This window comes from Notolepis coatsorum (genome assembly GCF_963971535.1).
Source record: "Notolepis coatsorum genome assembly, chromosome: 15".
In the NCBI taxonomy this organism is placed as follows: Eukaryota; Metazoa; Chordata; class Actinopteri; order Aulopiformes; family Paralepididae; genus Notolepis; species Notolepis coatsorum.
In genome coordinates, this window is record NC_140179.1 from 40,808,025 (window position 1) to 40,829,831 (window position 21,807).

The 21,807-nt window shown below is 42.7% G+C and overlaps 2 protein-coding genes across 2 annotated transcripts in view; both read right to left on the reverse strand.

Moving 5' to 3' along the window:
- Window positions 1-7,683, reverse strand: part of LOC311241565 (uncharacterized protein) — a 28,821-nt gene extending 21,138 nt beyond the window's left edge. Inside the window, exon 1 of the mRNA XM_084330424.1 lies at window positions 7,623-7,683. Coding sequence (XP_084186550.1) covers window positions 7,623-7,646 — 24 coding nt within the window. The 5' untranslated portion in view covers window positions 7,647-7,683. The remainder of the gene's footprint in view (window positions 1-7,622) is intronic.
- A 6,317-nt stretch (window positions 7,684-14,000) lies between these two features.
- The window catches only part of LOC311242021 (uncharacterized protein), a gene marked incomplete at its 5' end in the record, with an annotated part of 62,323 nt that continues 54,516 nt past the window's right edge, over window positions 14,001-21,807 (reverse strand). Inside the window, one exon of the mRNA XM_084330977.1 lies at window positions 14,001-17,173. Within this exon, the coding sequence (XP_084187103.1) occupies window positions 14,949-17,173 (2,225 nt within the window). The 3' untranslated portion in view covers window positions 14,001-14,948. The remainder of the gene's footprint in view (window positions 17,174-21,807) is intronic.

Below are 21,807 nucleotides of genomic sequence, written 5' to 3' on the forward strand. Positions count from 1 at the left end.
TGTTCGTTTAGCAGCCTGATGGCCTGGGGATAGAAGCTTCTTCTGAGTCTTTCTGTGCTCACCTTGAGACTCCGGTATCGCTTGCCTGACCGCAGCAGTTCAAAGAGGCAGTTGTTCGGGTGACTGGAGTCTTTAATGATTCTCTTAGCCTTGCCCTTGCAACGCTTGTTGTAAATGTTCTGGAGGGTGGGGAGCCCCCCTCCAATTGTGCGTTCGGCTGAACGTGTCACTCTTTGTAGTCTGCTTCGGTCTTGTGCAGTGCTATTCCCAAACCAGGAGGTGATGTTGCCGGTCAAGATGCTCTCTATTGTACATGAGTAGAAGTTCTTAAGGATCTTCTGACTGACTTGGAACTTCCTTAGGCGCCTGAGGAAGTAGAGGCGTTGTCGTGCCTTCTTCACAACACTGTCAATGTGTGTGGTCCATGTCAAGTCCTCGGATATGTAGGCTCCGAGGTACTTAAAGCTGTTGACTCTCTCAACCGGTGCCCCGTCGATGCTGAGGGGGCTGTAGTCCTTGACCCCCGACCTCCTGAAGTCCACAATAATCTCCTTTGTTTTGCTGACGTTCAGGGAGAGGCTGTTTTCCTGGCACCATCCCGCCAGGACCTTGACCTCTTCCAGGTAGGCCCTCTCGTCGTTGGCAGAGATCAGGCCCACCACCACTGTGTCGTCAGCAAATTTGATGATTGTATTGCTACTCCGCTGAGCCACACAGTCGTGTGTGTACAGGGAGTAGAGGAGGGGACTCAGAACACAGCCCTGGGGGGCCCCTATGTTGAGGGTGATGGATGAGGAGGTGCAGTTGCCTGCTCTCACGACCTGGGGTCTGCCAGTCAGGAAGTCCAAGACCCACTGGCAGAGGTCATAGTTCAAGCCCAGGTCCCTGAGCTTGGCTATGAGTATGGAGGGGACTATGGTATTGAATGCCGAGCTGTAGTCGATGAATAGCATTCTCACATAGTTCCCCTGCCTCTTGTCCAGGTGTGATGCTGCTGTGTGCAGCACATGGGCTATGGCGTCCTCCGTGGACCTGTTGGGGCGGTATGCAAATTGCAGGGGGTCCATGTTGATGGGGAGGGAGGAGCAGATGTAGCCCTTTACTAGCTTCTCAAAGCACTTCATGGCTATGGAGGTGAGAGCTACAGGGCGGTAGTCGTTGAGGCAAGCAGGCTTGGATTTTTTGGGTACAGGGATAATAGTGGACTTCTTCAGGCAGGTGGGGATGACAGCCTGTTCTAAGGACAGGTTAAATATGTCAGTGAATACTGGGGCCAGTTGGTCGGCACAGACTTTTAGGACACGGCCGGGGATGCCGTCCGGACCTGCTGCCTTCCTGATATTCACTTTTTTAAAGGTCCGCCTCACCTCATGCTCTGTTACCCTGAACACTGCGCCTCCATCAGCAGCCGACCCCCCCCCCCCCCCCCCATTGCCGTGGCTTGTGAGCTGGTGTTGTTATTACCAGCATCAAACCTCGCATAGAAGGTATTGAGGTCATTTGCTAAGGAGATGTCACTGTTCAGTTTGAGGGAGGCGCCTTTGTAGTCTGTCATCGTTTTGAGCCCCTGCCACATAGCTCTAGAGTCAGCTTGTTCAAACTGGAGTTCAATTTTATCCCTGTAGCGCCGTTTGGCCTCTGACACTGTCCTCCTTACGTTGTATCGCGCCACCTTGTGGTCATTCATGTTGCCTGCCACTAGGCCGTCGTTGTATGCTTTGGTGCGCTCTCTCAGAGCTTCACGGACGGATTTGTCTACCCAGGGTTTTTGATTTGGGTAAACTCTCATTTTGGTAGTGGGGATTGTTTCTTCCACCAAAGTACAAACATAGTCCAGCACTGTCTCCGTGTAGACATTAATGTTATGTGTCGCGGAACACATTCCAGTCTGTGCAGTGAAACGCAGACTGGAGCGTCTCCTCTGACGTCAAATCCCATTTCTGCACCTCTCGCGAGACTACAGGAGTACTTTTGATTCTCTGTTTGTACATTGGTGAAAGAAAGATGGACGCGTGATCTGATTTACCAAAGCCACTATCAGAATGAGCCTTGTAGCCACCTTTAAATTGCGTGTAACAGTGATCTAGGATGTTACCGCCTCTGGTGTTGCAAGTCACATGCTGATAGAAGTCAGGTAATACCTTTCTCAGATTGGCGCTATTGAAATCACCCAGCACCAAAATGGCGGCGTTAACGTTCGCCGCTTGTATTCTATTTACCTCGTCGTGGAGTCTGGAGAGCGCAACGTTGTTGCTGGCTTGCGGTGGAATATACACTCCTACAAGGATGATCGCCGTTAACTCCCTCGGGAGGAAGAAAGGACGACACTTGATGGTTATATATTCCACTTGATCGTTAATATAACTGTTGTCCTTGCATCTTTACGCGTATGAAAACATTTAATAATATTTATAGGCTATAGGCCCTCATTTGGCCATAGCCTATTCTCAAATGGCTAAATCTCGCTGACGGACCCAATGTATAGCCTATACAGGGATTAAAGAAAAAAAATATCTCCTGACTGAACTTTTTTTCATGCCAAGTCATATTCTTATTTTAACCTCCTATATATATTTATTTAATAGCGTTAGCGTTTTAAGGGAACTAGATCATTTTGAACATCTTTTCTATTGCCAGTTTGCTTTTACGTAATATCAATGCCGTTTTCAATTCATTAAATGAAACTGATTGCAAGGGTTGACTAACTTTGTCTATCGTCTATAGCTCAAATTCAGTATTGTGTATAGTTCAAATTATGTATTGTGTATAGTTCAAATTATGTATTGTGTATAGTTCAAATTCAGTATCGTCTATAGTTCAAATTATGTATAGTTCAAATTATGTATTGTGTATAGGGCAAATACAGTAAAACGATAGCATTTTAAAACTCTGTCCTGTAACATTTTATATGTTTAAAGAGAATGTAGCATATATCAGCCTATGATTTATGGTAAAGTCGATTCCCTTCTTCAGATGACTTTGGTATCTCTCATAAGAAGACAGGCACATGCTCATGCTCCTCAGTGCAGGGCTGATTTCCATTTTGGAGGCATTTTTTCTCTGTTGCCTTCATGTGGGACTTGATAATGGCTAAGCCTTCATAATTATGTCTCAATGTTCAGCCTGGCCCGGTCTTTTTCAATTATGTCATCCATGATGTTAAATGATCCTTCGACAAGAGGGCCAGTGAACAATGACAGAAGGGCCTTTACCAACTTCAAGTCAAGTCAAGAGTTTTATTTGTCACAGCATACAAGTATACAATGAAATGCGGGTGGTCTTGCCTGCAACGATGTGCAATACAGTAGTAACAACATATAATAGAATCCAATAAAACAACATTGTGCAATAAACAAGTAACATAGTAGGGCATATCGGTATTTGTACAGAAGTTATTTACAGAGCATGAAGGACATGCTAGGTCCTGTGGTAGTGCAATACACTGTTAGCTACGGATGAGGCACTGGGTCTTTCTGTACATTGCTATTTTATACCATCTCAGGTTATACTATACTATTTTTAAAGTGACCTTTCCTTAGTGGCCATAAGTGTGGGCGTGTGCAGCATGAGTGTGTGCTTGCTCATGTTAAAGTGGCTGCTAGTGTGTGAGCGTGTACAGTGTGTGTGCTCATGTGTGCTTGTGTGTGGAGAGTTCAGTGTTCAAGGCTCTGATGGCCTGGGGGAAGAAGCTGAGCCGAAGCCTCTCTGTCCTAGTAGCTGGGGTTCACAGGCGTCTGCCTGACCTCAGCAGCATGAACAGGCTGTTGTTGGGGTGGTCTGGGTCTTTCATTCCCTAAGATGGGGAATATCATCCCTCCTTCTGGCGTCTTCATGGCCAAGATCTTACTCCACCAGTCAACATCGATTCGTTCAGTATTCTCCTCAAAGTGTTTGGCCTGTGCTCCTAAATCTGGTAGGCTCGCACCTCTTCATTCAGTTGACCAAGCTCCTCAGATTTCACTGCATTTGGCAAGGACTTGGCTAAGGTGTTGAATGCAAATTATGTATTGTGTATAGTTCAAATGTAGCCGGTGTAGTGGCTCTGACTCCAGGAGTGGAGAAGAAGGATTTTAAGGCTGTAGCGGGTGTAGTGGCTCTGACTCCAGGAGTGGAGGATTTTAAGGCTGTAGCAGGTGTAGTGGCTCTGAATCCAGGAGTGGAGGATTTTGAGGCTGTAGCAGGTGTAGTGGCTCTGACTCCAGGAGTGGAGAAGGCATAATGCAGGATATGCGTTTTCTGACATGCGTTTTTCAGTATAGTTCAAATTCAGTATTGTATATACTGGTAGTTCAAATTATGTATTGTGTATAGTTCAAATGATGTATTGTGTATAATTCAAATTCAGTATTATTGTATAGTTCAAATGATGTATTGTGTATAGTTCAAATGTAGCAGGTGTAGTGGCTCTGACTCCAGGAGTGGAGAAGAAGGAGTGTAGTGGCTCTGACTCCAGGAGTGGAGGATTTTAAGGCTGTAGCAGGTGTAGTGGCTCTGACTCCAGGAGTGGAGGAGGCATAATGCAGGATATGCGTTTTCTGACATGCGTTTTTCAGTATAGTTCAAATTCAGTATTGTATATACTGGTAGTTCAAATTATGTATTGTGTATAGTTCAAATTATGTATTGTGTATAATTCAAATTCAGTATTATTGTATAGTTCAAATGATGTATTTTCTATAGTTCAAATGATGTATTGTGTATAGGGCAAATACAGTAAAACAATAGCATTTAAAAACTGTCCTGTAACATTTAGGACAATAGGAGCATGGGGGAGAAATGGGGGACCCTGATGTAAACAAGACAAACGTCTTTCTCTGGTCTGCATCCCCTTAACAATTGTGTGTATTGAGCTGAACTGTATTGTACCCATTCTGCAATCTGTTAATAACATTTTCAATCAATCAATCAAGCACTCGTGTTTTCTGACATGCGTTTCTACTACTGGATCTACTGCCTGTTCATGGTCTATGTATGCTGAAGGTCGGTCAGTTTAAAAGAATAAAAGTGATTAAATCTATTACTTGTGTCCTGTAACAAATATGTTTAAAGAGAATGTATGTTTAAAGAGAATGTAGCGTATATCAGCTTATGATTTATGGTAAAGTCTATTCCCGCGGGGATGAGTCATCTCCGTCAAAACATCTCCTGACTGAACTTTTTTTTCAGGCAAAGTCATTCTTATTTTAACCTCCACTGTATATTTTTATTGAATAGTGTTAGCTAAAAGGAAAAGACAGCCCGTATCAGGGTCTGACGGCACTACAATTACATTTTCATATCATAACAACAGGCTGAGACTCACCGGTAGAGCCGCCGCTAACGCTTCGATAAGCTTTGTGGTCCGGGCATAAATGTGTCCATAAATCCATTTAGTTAGATCTCATCCAACACTGTCTGAATGCATCTTGCGATTATTATACATTTCCGACGACGAACTATTAGCGCAATCCGGTCTCTCAAGTTGCTGCGTCCTGCCGATTGCTCGCAAATGACTATGCTTGGCGCGGCCGCGGTAGGAAAAAAATTCCCTTTTTCATGATATTTGACACCTCTGATATGCTCAGATTAAAACCCGTCACGACTCCGAATCAAATGATGGAACTCGGAATCAAATTGACGGATATCCGTCTCAAGACGGAACGCTTTAATGCCTGCCTATATCATATTCCTATATGTCTCCAAGGAATTGTAGGGCTCGGGGAAGAAAGGGAACCCCTGCTATAGCCTATCCTTTATAATGTTATAGGCTATTTTATTTACAGTAGTCTATTTATGATTTGTTTCCATAGCCGGTCTCAGTTATGCTGTGGCTGAGATGGGTCGGGATTAATGAAGCTGATTGCTTCTCGGCTATACGAATTAAAGCCACGATTGAAAATAATGTACATCCTTCTTGACAATAGCATATACTATAATAATATGAGAGCATACAAGAACAATGAATCTCACTGCCATGTAGCCTACGCCATGTATAGCCTGCCTATGTGATCAATAAAAACACGAACTTGAATTCCATCATCCATCATATTTATATGTTGTGTCTGTCCACTATGTTTGTTACTTTGTTCTTTTTTCCCCCTATGTAAAGCAACCTTGGGTCTCTTGAAAGGCGCTATATAAAATGAAGCTATTATTATTATCACGTCTGTGCGGGAGCTCACTAATAGACTGTGTTAGTCTCAGTGAAGTTTCAACGGAGGTCATCTATTCTAACCAACAAATTGAAGTAGAAAGCATTTCGTTGTGACCAATCTTATTTGGAAACATGACACAAAATAATAGTATTTAGCTTTTTATTTTAAACAATATTTAATCGCATTTGGAGGTGGGTGTTCTGCGTCTGCCTGCACCCCCCCCCCCCCCGTGCCAAACAAGCAGGCCAACCTCTTGTTCGCGCGTGAGCCCGTTATAATTACACTGTCGCTATTTTACAATTAACTATAATAAATTACGGGTCATACAGAACACGCCAGTGTTCGGAAGCTTATTTCCGCGTTGTAGTCTTCATATTCTACCGCTGGGCGCCAGGTACGCATGCTCTGAGCTGTGCGTATACACACAAAGTCAAGCACACGTTCAAATTGATAAGTCCCACACTTTGCTTAGAAATGATCGTACGCACGGATTACGCACATATCTGCGTATGCACCATTGATAAATGAGGGCCCTGGTGTAGAACAGTCGAAGGTGAGCTGAGAGAAATGTATCTTACATGGGGCAAGAAGACACAGACAAAAGTAGCTAAAGACCTAGCTGAATGGCGTTGAATCACTGAAGCCTATTTCCCAAACAGGAAGAAGAGGATTAAGTTAAGTAAGTAGGCTGGGTAGCCCATTCTCTCTCTGACCATAACTCTCTCCCTGCTAGAGGGTTTTCTATTGGTTTTGTTCACCACTCTACAACTCCCCACATTCTCACTCATCCACACATGCTTTACACAACTGATCTGCTAAACTCACACATCCCACAAGGTACTTTGGTTGTTAACTTTACTTAAATACTTTAACTGATCATTTTGGCGTGTGGTCTGCCTCCTTTGTTACAATCCAGAGCCATGTAACAGTATTGTTCTTGTCAGTTCGTTTAAGTAAGTGTATAAACGGCATTTCCCCCCCACATAACCCGGAGTCGGGTCCCTCCTTGTGTTGCAGCTTCTCGAGCCGACCGTAGCACACAGCTCGCAAGAAACTGATAAGACAGCTCCACTGTGCTTCACCCTGCATCTGTGTCACGCTGCATTCTAGGGATGGGCACGAGTAATGTTTTCCCAGATCGAGTACTCTCATTAATTACTCGAGTAGTGCTCAATTACTTGTTTAGGAAAAACTATTTTTAGAACACATCTTAAAGAGCATGGCAGCAGCAATAACAATGCACAGCAATATGCTTAATGCGTATTGAATTCAGTTGAAATAGCGTGTACTTAAGTAATTGATTACACCCATCCTTATTGCATCCCTATGAGGCTGAAGGGTTAGGCACATACCATGTCATTCTGGGTTCGAATCCAGTCTGAGACCTACATCGCAGCCAGGTCATCCCCACTCTCTTCCCAACATGTTTCGTGTTTCATTTGCTATCAAATATGAAGCAGAAATGCCCTAAAAGGTTGCCATTCTTACCCCCAGGGATGAAGAGACCTCCATCTTATTGATGAGAGTCTGAATGGTCTGAGAGTCTGGGTTGTCTTCTTCACGCAGCAACTCCAGAATAACCTACAGTACAGTGAATGATATGAGACATGAATTAGAACCAGAGCAGAAGGACCTGCTTTCAAATACAGTAGATCCTCCTTTATCCATATATAGTTGAGGAGAGCTTCACCAAGCAGGATTATGCAGCTAGACATAAATTAAAAGAATATATATATTAACTAACATTTTGTTCATGAATCACATTCCTAATATTCGAGTTTTGGCTTACTGGCTGATGAAATAGACAAACTTACCAGCCACCACTCACACGACCTTCATGCCAAATCTCAGCCTCCTAGGGCAAAAACTGTGGCCGTTACAGGGTGGGGACACTTTTGTGGCCCAACCAACCAAGATCTGTAGTGCTGCTGGTCGCAGCAAAAAATAATGCTCACCTGCGCTCTGAGCCCCAGAAGGAGCTGGGTGGTCTGTCTGAGGCTCAGGAGCTCAGGAACACTTTCAGTCACCAGAGTCACAAACTCCTCCACCTTGCTGTACAGCTTGATGTTCCTCTGGAGGATCACCTGCCATATGTAGGAGTAGGTGAGCTGAAGAGGAGACACCAACAGGCTCAAGGAGGCCAGGGGAAGAGAGCCCCCTGCTGGGAAACACACAACTCAACATTACACAACTTTAAAAAAGGCATGGATCTGTGCTATGCATTTTTACATCATTTCTTTTAAATTGTATCCAATATATCAGTAATGTGCACTTTGCATCAGTATTATGCAGAATTGGTAATCGAATTAGGCTTAGGGCATGCAACAGCAACTGTAAAGTAGGGAGTGTGCCTGTCTGTCTGTCTGTAGTCTGGTCATGGGGGAGAAGCTTGAGTGACTTCAGATGGGTAACAGGTTATAAACCTGCTTTATTAACGCAGTGACCAAACTGTTGTTAACGTTACGTTGCTCAAACTAGGAACATGACTCGGCATCTGGGATGGTATGGAGACGCCAGCCTCACACCAAGCACATCATTAGGATTGCCACCTGTCCCGTATTTTACCCGGGATTGGACTTCACTTGTGCCGTATAGTCACTGCTACAATACTCTGTAATCACCAGAGGGCACTTAACCCAATACATTTTTTGCCCCCTCGGTTTAAGCTTCATGTATCTATAGAAAAATAGGAAAGAAACTAAATTATTGGCAGAGATACATGTGACTATCGTTTAGCTGTTGTTTCAAGACAATGGATAGCACTGTTATGTTCATACGAGTCATAAGTAAGAGATTATGCTCATACGAGTCATATAAGTAAGCGATTCTGTTCTTACGAGTCACATAAATAGATTCTACTCTGACAACTAAGCTGACTTAGTAAATGCATAGTTAGTAAATAGTCTAAGGTGTAGGTTCAACATGTTGACTGTTGTACCCGTTAACACATTTCCATGGACACAGTTAACTTTCCATGGACTTTTTGTGTGGGAACCCAAATGGTTTGTGTTATTTCATGTCTGACTGGTAGGCATGCAACTGAGAAGCATGCACTTTACAATAAACCTATACCACAAAAAAGTGGTGTATTATGTCATTATGCGACTGTATTTATACATTGTTATCATTTGGATTATTCGTGTGGATTTGATGAATTTTCACTAAGTAGTTTGAACTACTTTTTCTAAGTAGTGTTAGTTAACCTATATTTATCTCGCAGGTAGCTTTGCTGTAGTTCAACTCCTTCCAATGTCAGGCAAGTAGCTTGTAAAATTGTGCGTTCAGAGTAGCTTCCCCAACACTGACTAATGTGTACTTTGATTTTGAAACAGTAGCCTTATAGATGAATGAATGAATGAATGAATGAATGAAAACTTTATTTAACAGATTGCAGAATGGGTACAATACAGTACGGCTCAATACATACAATTGTTAAGGGGATGCAGACCTGAGAAAGACGTTTGTCTTGTTTCCATCAGGGTCCCCCATTTTCAATTCATATAGACATTTATGACATACACAACATACATGACATTTATGGCATAGGGACATATAGGTATTTAGTACTGATACATTTGTGACAAACGGTATTCCAATATACAGTACTGTTACCCCTAGATCCTGACAGAGTATATACATATGATGGGGAGGGGACTGTACATTAGGGGGGGGGGGGGGTGGGTGGGAGAGAAATATACATACGGCGGGGAGGGAATATATACATGCGGTGGGGAGGAGACTGTCTATTAGGAGGTGGTGGGGGTTTTGGGCATTTACGGTGGCCAGTTTCGAATTGCAGCCTCCCGTAGGTGCTCTTTAAGAGCGGTTTTGAATGTGGGCAGGGATTCACATTCCTTTACAGCTTTGGGTAGGGCGTTCCACATTGTTGTGGCATAATTGCGAAACGTGTTTAGTCCCTTGTTTGAGCCGAATCTGGGTTTAACATGATTTGTTGAGCTTCCTCTGGTGTAGTGGTTGTGGTATTCACTGACCTTTGGGAAGTATTTTGACATGTACATGGGCACCCCGGTCGTATAGTGTATCTTGTAGACCAGGCCCATTGCAAGTTGCTGTACTCTGTCGTCTACTCTAAGCCATCCTAGGTTGTCAAAGTGGGCAGGGGTGAGGTGGGTTCTGGGGTTCAGGTCAAGTAGTAGTCTGACCAGTTTGTTTTGTGATGTTTGTAATTTTGTTTTAAGCGCCTTTGAGGTGCTTTGGTACCATGACATGAGGTGCACGCATAGTCATAGTACCCTTGAATGAGTGCTCCTGCCAGAGTCTTCAGGGTATTCTTGTTTACCAGAGAGGAGATCTGGTACAGGAATCTAGTTCGTTGGTTGACTTTTTTTATTACATTGGATGCCATTTTGTCACAGGAAAGATTTGCCTCTAGGATGGAACCCAGGTAGGTAATTTCGTCTTTCCTTGTGACAATATTGTCACCCACACTGTAACTGAGAAGCCGTCGGTCTTGTTGAGTTTGTTATTTGAACCAAAGAGAATGGACTCTGTTTTGCCCATGTGTAATGATAGTTTGTTATCAGCGAGCCATATGCAGATTTTGCCTAGTTCCGAGCTGAGGGTTTTTTCAACCTGCAACTTGTTCTTGTCAGAGACCAGCAGGGCTGAGTCGTCCGCAAACAGGAACAAGTTGCAGTCACAGTCTGACGACATGTCATTTGCATAAATTAGGAAGAGTAGCAGTACTGTCTATCTGTATGTCGTGTGTCATAAATATGTTATGATGCATTGAAAATGGCGGCCCCTGATGTAAACAAGACGAAAGTCTTTCTCTGGTCTGCATCCCCTTGTGTATTGAGCTGTACTGTACCCATTCTGCAATCTGTTAATAAAGTTTTCAATCAATCAATCGGTTGTTGTTATTTAGCCTTTTCGATGGTTGAATACAAAAAATGCCCTCAGTCTCTTCCAAGTTCCAACCTGGCACAGGGTTTGCACCACACCTAGGCGACACCATACCATACATGAAACTAGATTACCTTTACGGGAAAGCTTTACGTAAAGTTTGGGCATGGCCAGGCAGTTGGCTAACCGTTAGCTAATATTAACTGGCTACCGTTACCTAATGTTAGCCTTTGGCTAATTTAGCAACTTACCTCCTGCCTCCATGTCTTTATAATTTGCGAGAAGAAATTAATGCACAAATTGACTTATTCTTTTTTTAAATTCTCAACACCAAGTAATATATAATTAGTTAAAAGTCAAGGTAGCATTAGGACCGTCAAGCCCTGCAGATTGAAATAAAGGGTTTCCGGGTTCAGGTTGTTGTTAGGAAAATAAAAGTCTACACTTCCGGTTAATTTTATACCCTAAAATAAAAGCACGCAGTTATTCCTAGTGTAGATTTCAACTAGGGTTGTCAATATATATATAAAACAAACAATAGGGAGTTGCCACCCAGATAAAATTGTACTGTACATTTATAAAGATGTTAAATTAATGAAAATGTGATTTCCACATTTGTATTAGCATTATTATTTTTTATTAGTAAGTAAGTAAGTAAGTAAAGTTTATTTATATAGCACTTTTCACAGAGACAGCTCACAAAGTTATTTTGTATCTATACTGTGGTCCCGACACTATTTTATTACTATAATTTTTTTTACAATAAATGTTTATAATATGTAGTTATAGATCATACCTGAAAAATACTTCTGGATAATATAGGTTACACAGCTGACAGCTTAAATGTGTTGCTGAATTGGTTAGTAGAAGTAAGTCCCTGTTCCTTCAGATAAACAGTTCATGTTCACAGGTGTTAGGTGAATGTGTATATATACTCAGACATACTGTATAATAACAATACTTTCCTGTGTTTTGTGGAGTAATGAAGTTAATTACAAGATGATGAGCTATTATCCACACTAACCTCGTGTAATGCTAACCAACAACGAATAAGCTAAGCACAGTCTCACCTGTACTAATGCTGCTTCCTATGCATTGTGTTTGAAAATACAGCTATTACCATGTTGACAGGTTTCTTCTGTGGTTTTATTATCGATGTTCTCTGAATCAGTGCTTCCCAGACATTTTCACATAAAGGACCCCTTAAAGGTGCTGTAAAGTGGTTGTTGTTCAAATAAGTGTTAAAATAATAGCTCTACATTCCGATAGCTATCAATGATATATATAGTGTTTAGTCAGTACCATGGGTATCCCAGTCCTTCAGGGAGACTCTGCAGTAAGCACAAAATAAATGTTCTGGTATTCTGGTGGGTATGTTCCCACCTTATCCAACCAGGAGAGAGAACCCTAGATATTTTTACTTATTTCAAGAAGTCTAAATTTGTCTACTGCACTGGACGATTATTTTACTTGTTTCAGGCACATCATTTTCTTAAAAACAAAAATATTACTTGCAGTGTGGAGTTCTCTCTCCTGATTGAATAAAGTGGGAACAGGATACCAGAACATTTATTTTGTGTTTACTGCAGAGCGGAGGCACTTTATCCAATCAGGAGAGAGAACTCTACCCCCTTACTCTCCTTTGCAACTCTGCATCAATTCACATAGACTATATCCACAATGGAAATAAATTTAGAGAACATACATTAATTTAATTAGATATAGATATATGAAAGCACCCTCCTGATTGTGCCCCTCCAGAATTCTGGCTTGCAGGACTCCCTTGGCAGTCCCTCTAGTCTTGGGTAGATCTGTAAAGCAGAGACTCATTCACATGTGTGATGTGTCTTTCAATTTGATTACATTTTTTTTTTTTTTTAACTTGACCCCACTGTATAAAATGAGATATTGTGCTCCTCCCGGATTAGTAATTCAGCAGTGCACAAATACCACATTCTCAACACCCCCCCGTCAATGTGTGATTGGCTGTTTTAGTTTAATTAAAGTCGCAGATTTACCTAACATACAAACATAGACAAAATTAGAACATTATTTTTGGTCCATAACCCAGCCCTACTTTAACATTATGTATAATTTGTGTGGCAATTTTAACCCCAATGTTACTTCTGCCCCTATGTCCTTAATGTCCCCATGTTGTTTATCTCTATATCCTTATGTCTATATGATCTCTGTCCCTATGTTGTTTATGATCGCCATTTTCTTTATTATCTCTCCCTATGCCATGTTCTTTGTCCTTATTTACTGCTCTTTGTGGTCACTATGTCCCTACATTATTAATGTCCATGTTCCTATGTTGTCATGTCCCCAATGCCATGTTCTTTATGTCCCTATGCCATGTTATTCATGTCCCTATTTTCTTTCTCTATGCCATGTCCCCATGTTCTTTATGTCCATGTTCTCTATGCAATGTTATCCATGTCCCCATGTTCTCTATGCCATGTTATCCATGTCCCCATGTTCTTTATGTCCATGTTCTCTATGCCATGTTATTCATGTCCCTATTCTCTTTGCCATGGCCTCTATGCCATATTATCCATGTTCTTTATGCCATGTTCTTTATGTCCATATGTTCTCTATGCCATGTTATTCATGTCCCTATGCTTTCTCTATGCCATGTTATCCATGTCCCCATGTTCTCTATGCCATGTTATTTATGTCCTTGTTCTCTATGCCATGTTCTTTATGTCCATATGTTCTCTATGCCATGTTATCCATGTCCCTATGTTCTCTGTCATGTTCTTTATGTCCATATGGAGTTCTCTATGCCATAATGTTCATGGGCCTCTGCTCCCCTAGTTCTTTGGTGAAGGAACACAGGGTCAAAGTCACATAGAGATGATCCAATTCCAGAGTATTTTTCAGGGTGACTTGTTAGAATAAGAATGACTTTAAAGTGACACCATTTAACATTCAAATGTGAGACAACATTGTGATGAAAACAGGAAGAAAACCAATAGTTCTTTATTCAAGCTCAGGTGAAATGCTATTTCATTCACAGGCTTACTTAGTTTACATGGTTTTTCACAACAAAATAAGAACAATGGGATGTACATCACTAAACCGTACCATCTCACACCAATGTTGTTTGTGACTGTAACCCTTTCAAGGTAAGGCCTGATTTTAAAAGGTAAACTGTTTCAGAGATATTCTGTTACAAGAATATATTTGACAAGATTTTGCCTCAATTAAGTTGACCCACAATCAAGAATATTTATTATGTTGTATATTGCTAATAGTGTAACCGATGCATAACCAGTGTAACCGATGCATAACCATTAGTTTACTTAAGAGTCCCAATGTTTCCTATGATTCAGACCAACATGTTGTCTTGGAACTAGCCCCAGTGTATACCGTTTTATTTCAAGACACTGCTGCTCGTCTGAAGCTTCCTTGTTCACACAGAACCTGGCCTGAACCACGGGACTCTGTAAGTAAGCTAATGGTTATGCATCAATTACTACTGGCAAGTATTTCATACCACTAACTGTAAAGAAAATAATTAACTATCCCTTTAAAGTCCAACATGATATGTTCTTTCTCTGAAGCTTTCTTTCGTCTTTTCTTCAGCAAATCAATCTAGAATTTTAGGTTGGATTGAAAATATGATTTACCCTTGTATGGTGCACCTACGAGATCATATTAACAGTTTTAACACCTTAATTGAAATGTCTATTTACAAAATCTGCACAAAATAATGATTTGGATCTTCCTTTACATTTACTATGGAGCCTAAGAGTGTCTCAGTTGAAAGGTCTTCGGCAAAGAGGGACCTCTATATTTCAGTACTTCTTGGACTCGCACATTTTCTTCTTAAATGGAAATGTACAGGAGACGTCTCCTCTACATGTAGAGGGATATGCTGGCGTAGGACCTGCCACCAAGTCTTGTACATGTAACCATGTACATTCACTTTATCATTTCTGAACATCAACAATCATCATCATCATCTCCATCATCATCATCATCAGGCTTCCTTTTGAGGGAGGGCTTCTGCTTGCTCTTGTAGCGTCGCTTCCTGGGGTATCCACTAGTCTCTCTGGTGTGTATTCGCTCGTGTTTCCTCAGAACCCCTTGGTAAGTGAACCCCTTCCCACAGGTGGCACATGTCCACGGCTTCTCAGCCATATGAGTCAACCGATGGGCTTTCAGGTGAGAGACCAGCTTGTAGGTATTCCCACACTCATCGCAGCTGTATGGTCTCTCACTGCTATGTTTCCTCCTATGCACCGCCAGGTTTCCTACCTGGGTAAAAGATTTACCACATTCCTGGCATTTGTAGGGTCTGTCATTGGTGTGGATCCTTAAATGGATCTTCAGGCAGTGCTTGCTGGAGAATGTCTTCTGGCACATGGGGCATGGTAACTTGTTCTTCTTTTTGTCATGGTTGCGCTGGTGATTCTTCAAGTCATACAAGTATACAAAGGTTCTTCCACAAAGGGAGCACAGATATTGGCGTTCCCCTGTATGATAGCCCATGTGTCGCTTCAACAAACTGGGGGCAAAGAATCGCCTCCCACAACGCTCACACATGTGAGGGCGTTCCCTGGTATGCCAGCGCTCATGGTTTGTCAGTTTGAACAATGTAGGGAAGCTTTTGCCACAGTGCTGGCAAGGATGGCTCTCCTTGCTCGAGTGGACCTCCATGTGTCTTCGGAAATAGCTAGCTTGGGTGAAACCCTTGTTGCAGATGGTGCAGTGGAATGGTTTCATATTGGTATGCGTAAGAATGTGTCTCTGCAGACTCCACTTATGGTGGTAACGCCGACCACAGTGACAGCAGCTGTAAGGACGCCAAGAGATGTGGGTCTTCAGATGGTTGTTTAGAAAGCTGTGTGTTCTAAAGGATTTATCACACGCTGTACAGCGGAAAGGCTTCTCTCCCGAGTGGATACGTTGGTGATCTCTTAGCTGGGAATGGTGGGGGTAGCTCTTGTCACAAACCACACAGGTAAATTTGTTAGGTGGCGGCTTAACTGGCTTTTTCTTTTTTGCACTCTGCTTAGCGCCGTACCCCACTATCATGTCGCTAACAGGAATTGGTGGCAAGGCTGCAAGTGGCAAATTACTGGCAATTTGTGACACCCACTGGTGCAGCGTGACTCGCCGGGTCTGGGGTTTTTGCTGACCGTCCACAGTTTCAGCACTGGTAGTATTTGGTTGGGAGATGGACATGGGTTTTATCGACACAGGGACCACCTTTATAAGGATTGATTTGAAAGGCTGTTTTGGCTGCTCCTTCATGGACATTAGTTCTGGTTTTGGTGGTGCTCCTGTTTTCACCTCTACAATTTGCTGACTCATGTTCACTCCAGACGTTGCTGCAGTGCTACTCTCAACCATTACTGTATCAATCTTCTGCACTCTTCTGGTGTTCTCCTCTACGTCGTCACCTCTTGTATCACCGTCTCTCTCTCTTCCGTCAGATGGGGTGTCGTCCCAGTCATCCGACATGGCTCCTGTATCACCTGGGTCGCTGAGGGAGACTGGGCTAGATGGGTTCAGGGCAACTTCTAACGGTTCTGGTGATTCTAGATGTGGATTAGGATTAGGTGGGACTTCAGGAGTGGAGTGTTTTGGTGATTCTAGAGGTGGGTTAGGATTAGGCAGGACTTCAGGAGTGGATTGTTTTGGTGATTGTGGTGGTGGGTTAGGATTAGGCAGGACTTCAGGAGTGGATTGTTTTGGTGATTGTGGTGGTGGGTTAGGATTAGGCAGGACTTCAGGAGCGGATTGTTTTGGTGATTGTGGTGGTGGGTTAGGATTAGGCAGGACTTCAGGAGCGGATTGTTTTGGTGATTGTGGTGGTGGGTTAGGATTAGGCAGGACTTCAGGAGTAGAGTGGTTTGTTGATTGTGGTGGTGGGTTAGGATTAGGCAGGACCTCAGGAGTAGAGTGGTTTGGTGATTGTGGTGGTGGGTTAGGATTAGGCAGGACTTCAGGAGTAGAGTGGTTTGTTGATTGTGGTGGTGGGTTAGGATTAGGCAGGACCTCAGGAGTAGAGTGGTTTGGTGACTGTGGTGGTGGGTTAGGATTAGGCAGGACTTCAGGAGTAGAGTGGTTTGTTGATTGTGATGGTGGGTTAGGTGGGGCTGGATGACTGAAGCGGTAGGAAAGAGAAGAAAGCACGCAGTCGCCCACATTGGCTGATACAGCTGCAACACAAAGAGACAAGAGAAAGACGGTACATTAACATTATATGTACTTAAATGTACCATATTTAGCACATTTAAGTACATCAGTACAAGTACATCAGGAAATGTATGTATCAACCATTCCATCTTCCAAAACGGTGGCATCCAGGGACAGACTGGATGATGACCATGAATAGAGTGGCGACAACTGCAGAGACAGCATACAGCCACCAGGGTGGGAAGGGTGAGGAGGAGCGCAGGAGGAGCCAGGCCCAGAGTCACCCCACAGTACCCGGAACGTCAGACCCAATCAGAGTATCGAAACACTGGACGTGTTTGCCAAGTCCAGCAAGGAGAGGCGCCAGTTTGATAACGACATTGAGGTTGTCAATCCTCGAGGCAATGGTAAAGGGTAACATTGGAGACCAAAAGCTCCAAACTATGACAGCAATCACTCTCAGCCTGACGGAGAGGCAGACAAGTCCCCCTAATGCAAATAAAACCAAGATGTTAGTTGTTGGCCCCCATAATCAGAGAGGCCTGTTTGAGGACATCTCCCTCAAATTTTATACTCGTCATGTCTCTCAGAGCTCCACCATAAAAAAACTTTGAATAATTTTTTATTCCTCCCTCTCATTTAATGCACATATTAACACTTTTGAGTGCCAACCACGGCATAATTCGTTATTTCATGCCAACCGTTGAGTGGCAGAAACGAGATATGCCGTTTTTTTTAATAGTTATTTATTTTATTAGCGATTTCCATTCATATTTCATCAATCTAGCCTCACGTTACCAATGGCACTCTCTCTGAGCTCGAATTGGGAAAATACCGCCCCCTATCGTCTCTCCGGATGGTACTGCACCCCATTGGATTGGACTGAATGAAACGCATGGGAAAAAACGAGTCCGGATTCCACATTTTACTTGTCAGGCATGTAATCCGAGCCTATTGCAGTTATTGCCCACCATCAGAACAGCGTGGAATTATGTCTTTCGACCACCCAGCGTTGGATGAATAAACGCAATCGATATTTGGAATGGTGATCAGGAATTGGAATAATCTTTTTGGAGAACATCTGATCTGAGGTAAGGAATCTATTTGACCAGTCTTGGGATAATCAGAGCTGTTTTCACCTATATATCAACGTGTCCCGTATGTCTGTATGTGTGTGTGTGTGTATGCGATCAGGAAATAAGATAATCGATTTTTCAGCCCGCTTCTATAGCGTGCATAAGTACACATATACTATCGATAATCTAGCGTTTATTTGAAAACGATTCATAAATAGGCCGAAAAATGACAATGTGTTTTGTGTATTCCAGCAAAGGGCGATTCATGTGGAATCTTTATTTGTTTCTGAAACTTTCAAAAAACGAGCGTTTTTCAAAATGGTATAAAACGGAAATGAACCGATTAAAAAACAATCCATTTCGACAATGTTGACTGCAAACAAGTCATTGATAAGCGACGGGCAGATTAGACACATCGCCATAATTTAAGATATAGTTTATGCGTTCACAAATGTGAGCGCTCTGTCATTGAATAGAGTGTTGGCACTCAACAGGGTATCTAGGACTGGCACGGCTGGCACGGAAAGTGTTAAAAGTGTCACCAAAATTGCCTTCTTCCATCTCCGTAATATCGCCAAAATTCACCCTATTTTAACTCTGGCCGACGCTGAAACCCTAATTACTGTAATGCGCTTTTTTTCAGGCCTACCTAATTCAAGCGTCAATAATCTCCAACTTGTGCAAAATGCGGCTGCACGGATACTAACTAAAACTAGAAGATTTGATAATATCACAAAAATTTTGTCCTCCCTACAATGGCTTCCCATTCAGGCCAGATCTGACTTTAATAGTGCTACTCCTCACTTACAAAATTTTAAATGGGCTGATCTCACCTGGTCGGGGATAGACCCTTAGTTTAATCTGTCTAGTTCAGTTAGGATGTCTTACTTGCTCCCATATGGGAGATTTTCTAACCCGTCTCTCTGAGTGGATATATCGATATACAGATTCCAGTGACCGTTCTACCTCATACTGGACATGAGCACCACTGGTCCCATGGATCAGCTTCATACCGTCTTCTGTCCGACCTACAACGTCAAACCATACCTGCTCTACCTCAACCTGTTCTGACTAATTCTCCTGCCCCCCCTGAGCCATCGTCTTGCATCTCATCCTGTATACTAGTGTTTGTAGTCCTCTGCCTCTTTGTTCTATTTACTACTTTCATTTAATAATATTCTATTGCTACTATGTATGCATATATAAATATAACATGCTTATTACATGTATCTATTGCTCCTATGTCCGCTCACTGCAAACACGGTAACTCTCTAACCCCTGTTCCTGTCTCCCTGTGAGTGGATGTCTCGTGGTGATGGCCAAGGTGGTGGATGTCTCGTGGTGATGACCATGGTGGTGTGATCTTCTCTACATCGCTCCCATACTTCAAATGGATCAAAGCAGAATACATACATTCATCCAAATGGAATGACTGATATTTTGAGCTCCGAACCTCGACATTTAGCCTTCATCTTATTTTCATACCAGCGCCTGTTTCCCTATGCTTTTTCTTTCGTTATTGTTCTTAGCTCTATTTTATTACCATTTTTCAAAATAATTCTTATGTATCATAGTTGCTATTGCATGTACATATCGCTGCTGTCGGGACAAAACCTCATAACTCAATTTTTTTAATATTTTTTTTTAATATAAATCAACTCTGTAGATCATCCTCCATATGTGTGTGTGGGTTTTACAAAGTTTAAACAATGGGAAAGCATTAAACCGATCATCTGTCTAAACCTCCTAACTCTATTCACCCTCAAATCTGTGTTCGTTTTTTTCATCTGCTGAAAAGTTGGGTTTTTGGAGTTATGAGGTTTTGTCCCGACAGCAGCGATATGTGTTTTATTACATGTACATACATACATACCACTATTCGCCTGTTTTATTCTCCACCCATATATCATCCATAGCAATACTATATCATCACCGACATCCAGTTGGGGGATCCCCTTTGAACAGCCCATCTGAGGTTTATCTCCTCCACATGGCCTGTGGTGCTTTTTTCCTATTGCTAGGTTTTTAGTGAGTTGTTCCTCATCTTCATTGGGGAATGTCTGGGAGTGTCGCATATTTGGATTTTATGATGTTTTTTTTGTTCTTGATTTATTGTGATGTTTCTTCTTGACTTGTTCAAGAAGACTTGTACAGCCCATGGGGGCATTACCTTGTGATTTTGGGCTTTACAAATACATTTGATTTGATTTATGGATGACATGGTGGTAACTACAACATCAGCACCAGGGTGCAGATGGATCCTCCAGGGCCTAGAGAAGGGCATCATATGGGCAGAATTAAGGTCCCTGGTGCTCAAGAAAGGGACGGTGGCAGAGACGTTTCACTTCTCCTTGGGAAAAAGCCCAATTCCATCGGACTCAGACAAAAACATCAGAAGCCTGGGTAAGACCTTTTACTGCACCCTTAACTCTTTGGGCGCCATACCCGAGATAAGTCGGTTTATCTCGCCATGCGTTGAGAGCCATACCCGAGATTTCTCGGGTTTTGATCCTTTTCCTTTGATCCCCGTTCTAAACATCCAGCCGGAGCTCCCTGGCACAACGTTGGAATTGCAATGACGATCGAAATCCGCCAGCTGGCAGTATCGCCTACCTTATGAACATGCATGGGCCAGCTATTGTGTGTTAGTACCAGCCCCCACAGCCCCCAAACAACTAGGTACTCTTTGCGAGCAGCAGTGAGCAGGACACGTTCGACAATCGCGATTGCCAGTAGTGACGATAAGGTGCGTTTGTTGGACTAAGCACTACTGGTCAAACATAAAACAACTATAATCAAACCGACCGATGAGGAAACCAATTCGGCTCCGTGGGATAGTCTGGCCCGAGCACACAATAGTAACCTGGCTGCAATGCAATGGCGAGCGAACTATTGGATATTATGAAAAAGACAAAATGGATTATATGGATGATGATTATGGACGATAAGGTGCGTTTGTTGGACTAAGCACTACTGGTAAAACGTAAAACAACTATAATCAAACCGACCGATGAGGAAACCTATTCGGCTCCGTCTATAGTCTGGCCCAAGCAGATGAAGAAGACGGATGAGGGCTACCTAACGTTATATGTATTGATCCTGTTCTGATTCAAGACACTTTTTCTCACTCAAAGTGAGAAATGGATTACCTCTAAACCAAAAGGTAACGTCTATTTTACGTGTACTTTAATAATAATAATAATAATAATAATAATAATTAATTTGATTTATATAGCGCTTCTCAATGACCCGAAGTCGCTGACAGTAGTTATAGGAACATAGTAAAAACAAAGAAACAGAAAAGGAACAAGAGACCATGGGGGAAAGAGGGGAAAGCAGCATGAGATAACACAAAAAAAGACAAAGCGACAGGAACAGACATCAATCAGGTTGGGGGGGGGGGGGGGGGGGGGGGGGGGGGGGGGGGTTATGGGTGCGGGGGGTTGAAGGCTAGGGAGAACAGGTGGGTTTTGAGGCGAGATTTGAAGGTGGAGAGTGTAGGGGAGTCTCTGATGGACTGAGGGAGGGAGTTCCAGAGTCGGGGTGCAGTGCGAGAGAAGGCCCGATCACCAACGTTTTTG